A 15329-nucleotide genomic window follows, 5' to 3' on the forward strand; every position below is an offset into this window, starting at 1 on the left:
TCCTTCCCTAGTTTGGAAGCGGGGAACATTTTATACACAATCCCTTGTTATTAGAAAACAAGAAGTATCTAAAACCGCAATGTACAGAAAGGCAAGTAACCAAAATCAAACAAATATACAGAAGTATTTATCTTTGTGTATTTACTTTTGACTAATTTGCAATTTATTGACACCCCAGCCACCTAGAGGTGCTTTGTTTTGCATCGGATTCCTGCAGCAATAATTTATCCTGCAAAACAGATCCTGAGCCTGTAAACTGTGAGCTTCACGTGTTTAATATAAATACGCCTTATTTGCTTATAGACATTATATTAATATCTGAAATACCCCTGTTACAGTCAGATGAGGAATCCTTGCTTAGCGCATCTGAAGATTAATGCTATCTCAGAATTACTAATAAGGTGAGTACTATATGAATATATGCTGCTCATGCAGTAATAATGTATGGCTGGTAATAGAGGTGTCTCAGCGGGTATTACCCAGTACCTCTGTCCCAGTGGAAGTCCCAAGGACAGCTGGTCTGCATAACAGGTCATTCTCCCGCACACAGCTGCTCCAGGGGACACACTGTTCCAATCTGAATAAGGGGGGAATATCTTTATTGGGGAATTGATGTCTCTTCATTCTGTGTACAAACAAACACACAAGAGATAGAGAGAAAGGAGATAACAGGACACACTCCTTTAATAAGCAGCCTTAATGCAATCTTATTATACTGTATCTGATACCCACGTCCTGCTTATATTTAATGCTTCACTGTTAACATACAGATGCACCCAGCTTTACCTTACTTACTGATATCACAGAATATTACGTTACAATGCAGAATATCAGGATTAAATGGCAGTGATAACTCAGAATATTACAACACATCTCACCATAGCATGGCAGCCTCCCCATCTGTACATGCACTGTATCAAGATACATAAAAAAGTAAATCCAAAAAGTAAATGTTATATTCGCTTTTAATTTTTTCTTTTTATATTTCAGAATATTTGAGAATGGCATAAGATCAATGACATTTAATGATTAGGAGTAATGTGGTGGCTATTTCTGGGCCAGTGAGGCTGGTATTAGTATAACACGTACACTACATTTCCCAGTGGGTCATTTTGTCACCTTGCATGTACTGATCCAGCTGCTTTTTCCTATTTGCTTTATCAATTCCAGTTAACCATTACTGGATCAAAGGAGAACAAGAGATTACTGTTGGGTTATCCCCATTGTCAAAGAACAGCTAAATTCCCCTCGATCCCTACCACGGATTGCCCAGCCACGCAAGCAGGATACTATCAGAGATCAGTGTCCAACAAGTTTCTCTATCAATATGTTCTCCTTTATCCTGTATATCGTCGTGTTCTTGGCTCTAACAGTCACAGGTAAGGCGGCTTCTTCCTGCTATAATATTATTGTTACTGCATATCAAGAGTATCTATATATATATATAGCAAACGACAGGGGGTGTCCAGTGCTACATCCAAATGACAGACAGAGCTCACGTCACCTCCCCCTTTTTAATGGTGGATCTTCTCATTTTGCTGCAGGTAAGGAATCTATTATGATTCTTCCCCCTCATACAGAGGTATAGGGAACAGAATGCAGTGTAGTGTAGGACTTGCTCTTATTATGGTTTACCTTGACGATTTGGTGTGCAGGCTTGTGATGCTTTGGCCAAAATATCTAACTAAAAAAACATATTTTATTATTATCACACTTTAGCAGCTTCCATTAACAATGGCTACTTCAGCTGCCTTCTAGTGTGACTAGCTTTAGTGCCTCATATCTCTGATTTCCCTGCAGCTTTACAGCGTTGGTTGGCCACCCAGTAAATGCAGTCTTTTTGCATACTTTTGCAAAACTTTGCACGTTGTTATCACTATATAAATTAAGTGTATATTATTGCATTGCAAACTACTTGTGACTAAGCGGTAACGAATCTAGTAGTTAATCATATATCATAACCGCGAACAAACAAGTTACGCCATGGAGGAGATTACACACAAAGACCAGGCGCATCCATTTAGCCCCAGTAGCTTTTTCTATTAGCGGAGCACCGAGCGTAAGATACATTAATACCACGTAATACATCATGGCTGTAAGAGGCCTAATTTGGGGTAAAACTATACCACAAAATATTTAAATTGGTCTCTCCTAACAGTTACTTACTTTGCCATGATTCATTTTGAGTCTTTTTAAATACATGTTTTCTCTCTCAATGACTTTATTTGAGCAGAAGAGGTGTATATAAGGCCACAATATAATTACAGCAATGAAACAGGTGGCTGCACTCCAATAGGAGGAGTTAAACACACGCTAACGAAAAATTACATTTAAGTCAGTTGTGACACCTCTAAATGGAACCAAAAAACACGAGAGGGGCCGCCAAGGCTGTTAAATTTGAGCACCTGTCTGGTTTACAAATACCTACAAACCAGCCCAGCAGAATATCCTACCTATATATTAAACTGCATATCAGCCGATAGTACTACCTCCCATTAAGCTCATACTGTAACAGTCCTTTATTAAATTGTTACATTTTGGATGTTTACAGTATGCACACCTTTTTTTAATTAAGTTGAAATAAAGAGGTATTTTTTAACTTCAATCAATTTTCATATCTGTAATTGAGTGCTATAAAAACTGAGTTCTTTCTCTCTTGGTGGTAATGTAACACTAAGCTCTAAATCTCTTTTACAGGGATAGTAGCTGTATTCTATGTTACCGACCTGTGTGCAGAGCTTTCACCTTCTTAGATACAGTATGTCCCACTGTATCTCCACAACTTGCTTCTAAAGCAAAACGTTTCAGTGTGTTAGTTAGAGGGATAAGGCAGAATGATCCCTGTATGATCCCGCAGCACCTAGCTGCTATATGTCACAGTTATTGTGCTGCACAGGGGTAAGATGTATTTAATTACATCTACAGTATTTGTCAAGATCCCAACATCTTCATGATTAGCAAAGAACTCTCAGTACATTTGTCAATTGGTTGCAGATGTGAGAGATACTGTACACTGCATGCACACTGCTAGTCACAGGAATAATAAGGTCACTGCTGGATTTTTGGATGCAAATGATACTGTACATAGCCAAATAATCACTATTTTCACCTTCCAGCTCATGGCAGCAGGTGCCTTAAGTGCCTCAACCGCAACGGTGACACATGTGAAGGAGAGTCCGTGTCCTGCAAGGGGGAGTCCCAATGCTTTGTGATTTCTGAATATTCAAATATGGGTAAGTGCAAGTCTGTAATGGTGGGTGATCCAGTGCTAAGGGAACGGGAGTTGTAATTTTAGGTCATATGTTGGAGATATATATATATATATATATATATACAGTGTTCGACAAACCTATACATTTGCTCGCCCCGGGCGAGTGGATTTAACATCGTGGCGAGCTACTATTGGCCCAAGCATCACACGTTTGGTACTAGGTGGCGAGTAGATTTTTTTGTTGGGCGACCACTGTGTATATATATATATATCAGTAAGGCAGTTGGCACTCATGTGGAGTTGGAGTAGATGTTGGTGCTTATACCGTAGAGGTAAGATAGATAAGGTGTTTTCAGTATACAGCCGTGCAGCAAAAACGAGACAGCACACAAAGGTAGTAGTTAAAAAAAACCTGTATTCAAGTATGTGGCACACACCCTGACGTTTCGGCCCTCACAGAGGGGCCTTTCTCAAGGGAGTGCACTATATGTATATACATATATAACGTGGAATAGTGGTGCTTGTTGATCATTTCCCAATGTAGGTAGTGTGGAGCCCAGATCTCTTCGACTAATAATATGGACATTGACTAGTCATTTTCTAAATTATTTTCACAGGTGGACAAGTACACCATTCAATTGCTAAGGGTTGTGCTGAAGGAATACCCTGTGGCTCTACAAGCTATGTAAATAACAAAATGGTACTTATACGTGACAATGTCCAATGCTGCTCTGGGGATAACTGCAACACCAATAACTATTACAGTAAGTGCCCTGACTATTGAGATAAATGTAATAAAAAATCCAACTGAATTCAAAACAGCCATACTAAAAAAGACCTTACCAAACACTGCACTCAATATGGAATTCAAATTATTAAAACAAATCTTACACAAGGAATGTCTATTATGTATTAAATGAATTATTATAAATTGCTTTTGAAATATACAGAAGAATACTCAACATATAAAAACACACAAAGTATCTCTACAGATGCAGCGGCCGTTATTCCAACAAATCACGCGGTGTATACCTCAGAATACCCATGTGATGGCGCGCGATCTCTTCCAACCGTACCGCGTTAAGACACGAGTGCAGGCGAGTGCAGAAAATGGCATTTTAGTGTTCTGGCTTTTAAACACTGAAAGTGACACGGTAGCACAGTCGCACAGTACTGTACACATTACAATTCATTCATTTTATTGCATTTAATTGCACACAATCCATGACATTCAAACAAAGCCACCGCGATAAGCGCGGGTGCCTGGGGCGATTGGCCGCTTTCATGCCGCGTGGAGTACAGCAGCGCACATGAAAACGGTGCCGTGAATTGTTTCAATAACGGCCGCTGCATCTGTATATAAAGGAGAAATTCCAGAAATTGGAAAAAAAATAAAAATTTCAGGTGCACTGTGAGGAATGATGGGGCTAAGCGAAGAAAGATGTAATAAAAACAATTTATTGAATGGTTGACATCATGGTGTATGGAAAGGGCAAAAAAATTGTCTGACGCGTTTCACGCTCTACAGCGCTGTGAAATTCTTCTGTGGTTAGCCCATTCCCAGTGGGTAGTGTGAGGGGTTAACCCTTTAGTTAGCATAGAGATACCCACTAAGGTAATTAAGGGGTTTCTGGCCAGTAGCTAGTGTTTTTATTTAAAGTTGGTGCCGCTGAAAACGAGGATGAAGACAGCATTCACCAGGGCGGGGATAAGTACTATTTTTATTTACAGTAGGGTGGCTGGCTATTGATTGTTTTTAAATGAGCAAAAGCGTTATTAGCCAGAGCTGGCCAATAGGACATTGATCTATTCCTGTGTGGGAGTTGTTGAGGGTTTATTGGTGGTAGAGGGGGTAGCTGCCCTGGCGTAGGTGATTAGGCCTCACACGGTGGGTTAACCCCTTCACGATCTTAGTGGTTAGCTACTAAGGTAATGAAGAAGAAAAGATGTCCTCCGGCGCGTTGTCCCAAGTATATTCGTTTTAGTCCAAAATAGAAATAACTGAAGATAGCAATGTATCAATACAGGTTAATTAGCCCTTAAAGTTCATACATTTGAATTTGTGCTCTTACATTTTTGCATAGCTTGTGTTGTAATTCTTTTCCTATCCGGGGTGTCAGAGGTTAATCTAGACAGGCTATTTCTCCAATACATATAGAGTTCCAATGGAGATAGAAGAGAGAAAAGATCATGGCACAATACATTTATTACAACAGACTAGATTAAGATCAATATTGCACTTACAGCCAGTATAAGAGGTGCAGTGTCCGCCCCTCAAGGAAATCGGAGGTGACGGGCGCAGCGGACACACGGCGGAAGGGGACCGTGGACTCTACAATATGTGAGCAACATCAAAGCAAAGAGTTACTACCACACGCCGGGAAGCTGTCCAAAAATGCTGTTTCTGATTATACTGGCGATAAGTGCAATATTGTTCTTAATCTAGTTTTTTGTAATAAATGTATAGTGCCATGATCTTTTCTCACTTCTATTCCAATTGCAACACTATATGTATTGGAGACCTAGCCTGCCTAGATTAACCTCTGACACTCGAGATAGGAAAATAATTACAACACAAGCTATGCAAAATTGTAAGTGCATGAATTCAAAAGTATGAACCTCAAGGGTTAATTAACATGTATTGATACATTGCTATCTTCTCTTCTCTTTATTTTTGGACTAAAACGAATATACTTGGGACAACGCGCCAGAGGACATCTTTTCTTCTTGCTCACATTTGGAGGGACGTGGAACTCTCTCCTGGACTCTGGCTGCTAAACCTAAGCATATCTATATTGGACTCATTAACTTCCTCCGTTATCACTATTAAGTTTGATATCACTGTATATTTGTAATTAACTCATTTATATTAGGTTAGTGTTTAGCGCTGCTTTTTGATTTTTGTTCTGCACTAAAGTAATGAAGATAGTCTTTTAAAAAAAAAATAGAATTGAAACAGGGGGTCGCCGGTGCTGAAACACTCTACTTTTAGGTCTGTGTTAGGGACTGGAGGAGACGAGTGCGAAGATATAACCAGGGAGACATATACTGCGGAAAATAAACCTTGGCTTTTATTTAGTTCCCCCCTTCCTTTTTATTTCCCAGCATTGCCCAATGGAGAAATGCTAAATGTCATGTGCAGAAGTTTCTAATGCAAATAATATAATATCAATATAGTATTTTCCTGATATTTTATCTATCTTGCTTCAACCCCTCTAGATATTTCAGATATCTCAGATAATTCTGATATTCCAATTACTTTAGATATTTCTGAATACTCATGTATTAATATCTTATTTTTTGCTTTGTAAGTTTATGTTGATTTGTTTCTAGAATTATTGATCTGCTGCTGTTATCAAGTATGTTTATTTTATGTATCACACATCTTTTTACAAATTACAAATATTGATTTATGCTTATTATATTTGAATTAAATTTAATGAAATTGCTGTAATTTTTCCAGTATACTGTATGCATGAGAATCAGATGTGTTGACTTTTCACATCCCCCTGAGTTCAAGGGTTCACACCAGTGCATATTGGGCTATTTTTGCCATGATTAATAAAGATGTTGGTTTATATAGGCACTGATGTGTTTTCAGGATCTTGGAGGATGTTAATTAATTAATTAATTAATTTATTTATTTATCTTTGTGTGTGTTTTTTGATATCGTGTGTGCTGTATTCAAATATTGTTTTTTTTACATTTTCTTAGGATTTCTTCTTTTTAATATTTAGTCTCTTTTTCCTGTATTGTTAGGATTTTTTCTTGTACTGGGTGATTAGCCGAATGACTGACGTCACTATCCTCATTTTATTGTAATTTTTGTAAGTTCTTAATAAAGTTATTTTTAATGTTGTCATCCCCAACCAATCTGAGTCCCTACCTAAGAGCCTGCACACACTTGTTGTGATGTAGGTGGACATGCTGGGGTCTCAATAAAGTTTGTTGAGACTGACACAATTTCCCCAGCCTATCAAATTGTATGCACATAGGGGATGCCAGTGGATTGAAGGAGAGATCGTGACGTCACTCGTTAGCGCGAACGGCGCTTGTATTTATATACCGGCTTATTTTTGGAGTATAGTAAACCTTGATAAAGGGCACACGGCCCGAAACGCATAGGTGTGTTACCTGCTGCTGCTTTGGGCGGCTATGTCTGATCCCTTAATTTAATAAATTGTTTTTATGCCACATTGAGCCTCCTCATGCTTTTTAGGCAGTGCCTTCTTTCATCTGTTCCAAAAAAAAATGCAGCCTATCAGTTTGTAAGGGCTAACTCACTCTGCCAGTCCTTAACTCACTCTGCCAGTCCCTAACTCACTCTGCCAGTCCCTAACTCACTCTGCCAGTCCTAAGGGCTGGGAGACTAGGCCTCTTACCAGCCTCTGACCCGAAGTCCAAAGAGGTGCCTGTTATCATGGGCTCTTAACCTCAGTCCAGGCAGGTCTGGGTTGTTGTCCATGGGATACCCTCTGCTTTGTACTGCTGTGTCCTGGAATAGAGGGCCTCCCATGTGCTAGAGAGATACACTGCATGAGTCACACCTGACTGATGAGCCAGGGGGAGACTGGTTAATTGTCTGTAGCTGCAATTTACCAGCTCCCTGCTGGACTCATCAGCCAGATACAGGCTTTCTATTGGGAGTCCTATTTAGACATTTATTAAGGTCCTGTAACAGGGACGTTTACAACAAAAGTTGTTCTTTATTTCAAAATCTTCACAAACATGAACATTATTTTTTTGTTATTTATAACAAACCATCAAAAAACTATCCATTAATCAGAAAACTACTGTATCCATCCATGATTCTCAACATTAGTGAAACGCTGGCGTGTGAGTGGCATACATTAGCCACACGTCTTCGTTTATTGTTTATTTCTAACTGTTACTCTAAAACAGCACGGCCTCTTTTTGCTGGTTGTGCAATTCTTTTTATTACATTTGCAGCCATTGCTGTACAGTTATGGACTATACAGATGTATACATATAAATAATGTAAAGGAATGTAGCTGTTTCCCTCGTTCATTCTTAGTGCCTCCCGATAATGGAAAGCCCGGTGGGAAGGTTTGCTCAGACTGCTTTAAGGGGAATAGCTCCACCGAGTGTATCGGCGACCAAACAATGGTGTGCAAACATGAAGAGGACAAATGCTTCACCTACATCGGGCAGCTCACAAATCCAGGTAATTAGCACAGTCCTCAAATGTGTATTTAAAAAGTGGGTGATGAGACCTTTCCTATACCTAATGTTTATAACAGTAACAGAGTAACAGATGTGACTGACATACAGTACAAGTAACTTGCTTAATCACACCTGGTTCATACTGTACATTGGAATAGAATCTTACTAGGTTCAAGGGCTAAGAAAGGGGAAGAGGGAGATTAAGGGTTTTATCAGTAGGATGATATGAGAGTTTCCCCATTTACTTTGCTGTTGGGAGTCCTAACCTACACCTAGGTCCCTAATGTTCCCGAGCTCCTGATACAGGATCTGAGCTGCATACAAGGTTCTCTACTTTACACTGTAGCAACAATTTTTTCAGATATGCTACTCTTTTTTTGTTAAAGAGCATATTGGGCTATATTGACTAAATAAACAGTGCTATTACATATGCCACAATGTGTTCGATTCCCTTGAATGGGATGTATATAAGGATTTTGTTGCCAGAACATATATTATGGAATAGCACCAGTTTATAAATAGGGGCAATTATATTTTTATCCTTGCTTGGAAGAAGTTTGTACATGATCTTATTGTCTCTCCTTAGAGAGAATACATAGGGAACAGATAGAATTAATTGGTTTTAGTAAAGATCTAGTTTTCTTGTTTACAAATTCAGTAACAGGTGTGAATCAAGAGTCAAATGTAAGAATTGCAGTTAACAAAAGTTTTAGAAAAGGGATGCAAATGAAAACAGAGGGATATGGCTACTATTAGTGTCTCTGGGTGGAAACCGTTAGTTGCAGCCTGAAATACCATGTGTTTTCTCTAAAACCCCAAAATGTTAATACTTGGTGTTTGTTCCCTTGGGCGCTTTAAATCGGTCCAGGGAATATGTGAAGACAAAAAGAGAAAAATTCCACAAATAGTGTAATATGATCATACAGATAGAACTATCCTTGTGGTTCAAGTGTGGTCAACACTTTGGTCAAAGCACTTTAAACTTATAAGCACATAACCGTAAGTCCCCTCTGTTGGTGTTAACACTGCTGTACCTGCATAGATCTCTGAGAGCTTTATGAAGGTACAGAAGTGCTAGGGCATACGGCAGGGCCATACTGTGACGTGGTTGTAGTCTTAACGTGCTTATGCCAAAGGGTTGTACTGGGTGACTCTTGCTTGTGAGAAGATAGTCTTCCACCACTCTTCTGCCGTAGGAACCTGTTCCAATGACCTGATACCCACAGAGGGATGACCATCATTTTACATATACATACATATACATACATATACAGTACCTATAACCAAGACACTCTAAATGTGAGTGTACGGCCAAGTATATTTTATACCATTGCTCTTTGCATCACACAGACTGCGCAATCTGCTCTTTTTGTCTGTATGTCCCTTCCAGTAACCATTATTAGTTAAGAAAAGGACTTTGCTGACTGACAGCAGAGATCCTGCAATATTCTTGAGACAAGCATAAAACTCAATGGAAGGAAAGTATGAGATCTAACTCTATAGAACCACAAGGATAGTTCTATCTGTTTGATCATATTACACTACAGTATTTGTGGTATTTTTCTCTTTTTGTCTTCACATATTCCTTGGACTGATTTATATCGCCCTATAGAACTAATGCCAAGTATTAAAAAAAAGTCTTGCATTTAGCACCAATCCTAATTTATGTTAAGGAAAAACAGTATATTGCCATGCTTAATGCACAAATGTATGATGCTGAATATTCTTCATTACATGATCTGTGAAATATGTTGTCTCTGCAGAGGGAGTGGAAGTGAAATTTTCCAATAATGGCTGCATGTCTCCCTCTATATGTAAGCATGGCTTCGATCTAGTGATTGGTTTTCAAGATATATCAAGTTCTGGGATTCATTGCCTACAGTAACAGAGAGAAGACAGACTCCCTACGCCACACAGATTTGCAATCATTAAATAATGACAGAAGAGTAGCAAAGAAGTAAATAGTTTATTTGGATTATTGATACATATGCGCTGGGGATTGGAGATTATTGCAATGATAATAACAATAAACACTAACAATTGTAAAGCAATGTATTATTATGGTCTCTTTGAATCGGTCACACAGGAAGCTTGGATAGAACTTGAGTTACTATATCACAAAGTTAGTAAGTATCCAAAGATTGAATAAGTATCATCTCATACAAAATAAATTACAACAATCAAGTGTTTGAATGTGTGTGCTGGGCTCATTTGCTGGAGCGTTGTAAATGAATTTTGAAAGTTTAAGTGCAGTGATATTTTTGCTGCATAACAAGTATCAGTCATTTTGCTGAAGTTCTGTGAGGAGATTTTACGAAGTCTAAAACCCCAGATCAGAAACTTGTGAATAAGGGTAACAATGTAAAACATTTAGAAAGGTGTGGGGGAAATGCATCTTACAGGTTATCTCTGATGACCACAGAAAAGAAAGTGAAATGAGTGTTCTTGCTAATACTCCAGAAATATGATGGAGAATGGTGTGGGAGAGATGTAAGAATCTAAAGGGGAGAGATGGACTGGGAAAAAATGGGGCTACTAGAACTCTACTAATAAATAAAGAAACAAGTGAAATGATACAAATATAAATTGGTTACCCTATGCAAGTATGAAATAATGATTTGAATAACCACACACAAAAATCAAAGGGGGACTATTGTGAAGTGGGTAAAAATAACAGGCAAATTTAGTCCTGTAAAAATGTCTGTTTTGCTGCCCAATGTGAGAGGTGATCAGTCCTCTTCTTCCAAACACCCTCAATGAAAATACAAAAAACATGGCATAAAATATTTATAAACAATTTAAGGTGAACATCAACTTAGACTGCACTCACTCATTAAACCTATTTACAGGAGTCACAGTGAGGCTTCAGTCTGAACTTTGATGAACCTGTTTCTAGAACATTGGGTGGAGCTATGTATACCCTCTATACTCCCTACAGTGGCATCACAGGTCACAAGGCATACAAAGGAGGGGCTATCCCTTTTTTCATAATCATCCTTAATCACATGGCGCGGGCACGCTAGGCAGCGGAGGCAGGTGGCAGATGCCAACAGTGTCGGGGGTTGTGCCGGCGACTGTGTCGCCGGAGGTTCCTGGCAACTCTTCTGTAGGGCGCCGCCATCTGTAATAGGGTTGCGCATGCGCAGTGAGTCCTTCCTAGCCGGTGGCCATTATACTAAGCTTGGCTCATGTGCAGGGTATGTGTGCAAATGGCAGCCAATCAGAGGAGGCTCAAAGCGAGGACTGCATCTCCCATGAGCCTTAGAGAAGGTACCTGCTGACACAAGACAGCCAATAGGGCTAGATGATTTCCCCTGCTTGCGATTTTGTTCCATTGCGTGCGCTGGTGACCACGTCAGTCGGAGCTGGAACAGCAGAAATGTACGGTGCATGTGCAGGGAGCCAGTGGCCCCAGCACTAGGTCAGAGACTCTCTTAGTCCCCAGCTAGCAAAAATAAAGTCTGTCCTGCGCTCTGGCAGTTAGTACCCTCACTCTGTGGTGTCAATGTGAGTCACATAGAAAGGAGCAGGAAAGTATATACGGACCAGGAGATAGGTCAGAGCTGGGAAGGGAAACCTTACCTATGTAAGCTCAGAGACCTCGGTCCTGCTCTCCTCTGAGCTCCGGTTCTAGGCGTGCAGCCTTCTGAGTATACAGCATGGAAAGGATCCGGCGCACACAACCTGTGACAAACTTCAGGGCACTTCCGGGTTGTAGAAAAAAAGCTTTATTGGGACCTCACAACACACGACAACACCACAATCTCCCCCTCAACGCGTTTCACGCTAGAATCAGCGCTTCGTCTTGGAGTGGGGAGACGTGGTCTGAGCCTGCATATTTAAAGTAAAAAAGCCCGCGAAAACGGACTTGAATATTAACCCCTGATGTACAAAACTGATAAACTGTATCTAGCACACAACTACTCTGATATACACACATCTCTTATATACACATAACATATATCTATTAAGCATAGGATCACATATAATGTAGTATTCTAATGATCTATCATCAGGGATGATTTAAAAACACATATGCAACATTCCTAAAGAACCTGGCATCTAGGACTGTACTTATAAATGAACTAGAGACACAGTCTATTAATATAACTGTATCTGCTGAATCTCAATGCCATATTCAAATAACATCTGGAGAATAATTGAATTAATTAAATAAAGTATATTAATTTGTCCTGGAATAACAGGAGAGAAAAAGGGGGGGAGGTGAGAGAGGGGAGGGGGGGGGAGGAAAGGAGGAGAAGGGGGGAGAAGGAGGAGAAGCGGGGAGAGGGGGGGAGAAGGAAAAGGAGGGAAAAGAAGGAACAACATGAAAGAGGCAAAAAATACATAGCATAGTAAAACATTAATAAATAATGTTAAACTCTAATACCAAAAAATGATAAAACAATAAAGCATAATGTTGAATGATAAAGCAAAATTACAAAAAGTCACAAAAATAAATAGATATCAAAGGAAACAACGAAGGTCCCATTCAGTATTCAGTCCATTGGGTTGCAGTGTTTGAAGCGTAAAGATCCAGTGTGCTTCTCGCTGATGTAAGAGTTTAATACGATCCCCACCTCGTAGGGGTAATGGGATATGTTCTAATGCTATACACTGTAATGATCCCACTGAACCCAATGGACAGGTATTAAAATGGATAGATACTGGATGCAGCATATCTTTATTCCGTATAAGCATCAAATGCTCAAGAATACGAATCTTAAGGATTCTACTAGTGAGGCCTACATACTGTTTGCTGCATTTGCATATCAATAGATAAACACATTCTGTTTGGCATGTGATGAATGATTTAATTTTGAACCTGCGTGTCTCATATCTGTTTGAAAAATGTGTGGATTTAGTCATGTTAGGACATATTTTGCATCGTCCACACTTATATGAGCCTAATAGTTTGGGAAACAGAGAAAACATATTACCAGTTGACTTTTTTGGCCGTAGCATACTGGGTGATAACGTATTCCCTATAGTAGCTGCTTTACAAAATGCTATGCGGGGCCGGAGCACACCATCTTATGGATCAGGGGATCAAGAGATAATGTACCCCTGTGTTTCCAGATAATGGATTTAATTGCCACTGCTTGCTCACTATATCCGGTGACAAAGTATGGTGCATCAGTGTTCTCTACAGGACATTTCTGTCTGGATTGACTCATATCCATACTAATCAGAGACTCTCTATCAGTAGAGAGAGCTAGATCAAAGGCCTGATCAAGATCTTTGGCTGTATACCCTCTTGACAAGAACCTCCCCTTCATCTCATTCGCCCTACGGACAAAGTCCTCCATCGAGGAACAATTCCGGCGTAAACGCAGGAACTGTCCTCTTGGGATTCCTTTGATCAGAGGGCGGGAATGACAGCTTTTAGCATGTAACAATGAGTTTCTGGCATTCTCTTTTCTAAAAATGTCAGATTGTATTTTATTCTCAATATCTATGAAGAGATCAAGATCCAAAAATTGTATATGTTTCATGTCATAATTATGCATAAATCTGAGATTAAATTGATTGTCTGCCAGATACTCAAAAACTTTAATAAGATCATCTTCCCCGCCACTCCAGATGAACAGAAGGTCATCAATATAGCTCTTGTAAAACGCTATATGATGCCTAAAAGGGTTAGTATCTCCAAACACGTGGAATGTCTCCCACCAACCCATAAAAAGGTTGGTGTAGGAGGGGGCAAACGAAGTCCCCATAGCGGTCCCACGTGTTTGGAGATAATATTGACCGTCAAAAAGAAAATAATTATGTGTGAGTGAATATCTGATACTATCAAGTAAAAAGGCTATATGTGCAGGGGAAAGAAAAGAGTGCAAGTTGAGGAAAAATTCTAGTGCTGTAAGACCGTGACCATGGTCAATAATGTTATAAAGAGAAGCTACATCCAGAGTAACCCAGATGTAGGAGGGGTGCCAAGAGAAAGGTGCTAAAAGTGATAAAACGTGTTTGGTGTCTATGAGATGTGAAGGTAAGTGAAAAACAAGAGGTTGCAAAAAGTGATCTATGTATTGGATCTCTTAGTCCCCAGCTAGGCCTGACTCCCCTGTATAGTTTGTGGTTGCTGCAGGGACATGCCCTGTAGAACCAAGTATAGGGACAAGTCAAGATGCGACTGTATCCTGATTACAGGCGATCTGGTGCCAGACACCTGCATCATAGAGACTATCTTTGTGTGGGACACTCCAGCTGGATACCACCCCACGCGGAGGCGGACTCATCGCGGAGCCGGATTCCATCAATGGATCAGCGGATCCTGTATGTAGTCAGCCGGTGCGCCCGGGTGCTGGAGCACCCGGCAGGTACCTAACAACATCAAGTGCACCAACCATACATTTATTCTAAGGGGCAGCGCTGTCTCACACATTGGGATGGGTGCGGGAATCTAAGGACATGTTGTTGGGAACACGTGGGTGGGTTATGGCCATGCGAGGCTTGGCATATAGCTGTTGGATTAGGGCAGGGGGGCGCAAACTTTTTTCCCTGCGCCCCCCCTGCTGGCTGTCCCCTCACTACCGCGCCCCCCCCCAACCCCAACTTACCCGCACACCGGCATAATGACGTCACGTTGCCATTGCAACGTAACGTCACATGACCTCACAGCGTCATTTTGACGCCGCGTTGCCATGGCGACGCAGGGAGGAAGCCGCCGGAACCACGGTAAGTTAGTTTTACAGAGGCCCTGCAGCTCCCCCGGCACTTAATTTAAGTGCCTTCGGGAAGCGCGCGGGGCCTCTGTAAACCCCGCGCCCCCCTGTCGGCAGTCTCGCGCCCCCCCAGGGGGTCGCCCCCCCCAGTTTGCGCACCGCTGGATTAGGGTATGGCTGGTGACTGGGAGTTGGGTTAGGGTATGTCTGATGAGTGGGAGCGGGGTTTGGGTATGTCTGGTGATTGAGAAAAAAGGGAGATTCTC

The 15329-nt window shown here is 40.6% G+C and overlaps 1 protein-coding gene across 2 annotated transcripts in view; it reads left to right on the forward strand.

Moving 5' to 3' along the window:
- The first annotated feature begins 302 nt into the window (after nucleotides 1–302).
- The window catches only part of LOC142497935 (phospholipase A2 inhibitor gamma subunit B-like), a 133294-nt gene continuing 118267 nt past the window's right edge, over nucleotides 303–15329 (forward strand). Inside the window, exons 1-6 of one of the 2 annotated variants that reach the window (XM_075606399.1) lie at nucleotides 303–401; nucleotides 1171–1379; nucleotides 3117–3233; nucleotides 3829–3975; nucleotides 8247–8396; nucleotides 10159–10446. In XM_075606399.1, coding sequence (XP_075462514.1) covers nucleotides 1328–1379; nucleotides 3117–3233; nucleotides 3829–3975; nucleotides 8247–8396; nucleotides 10159–10280 — 588 coding nt within the window. In that variant the 5' untranslated portion in view covers nucleotides 303–401; nucleotides 1171–1327 and the 3' untranslated portion in view covers nucleotides 10281–10446. Of the gene's footprint in view, nucleotides 402–1170; nucleotides 1380–3116; nucleotides 3234–3828; nucleotides 3976–8246; nucleotides 8397–10158; nucleotides 10447–15329 lie in introns of those variants that run through there. The other variant, XM_075606400.1, reaches the window with a different exon arrangement.

This window comes from Ascaphus truei, chromosome 6, assembly GCF_040206685.1.
Source record: "Ascaphus truei isolate aAscTru1 chromosome 6, aAscTru1.hap1, whole genome shotgun sequence".
NCBI lineage: Eukaryota > Metazoa > Chordata > Amphibia > Anura > Ascaphidae > Ascaphus > Ascaphus truei.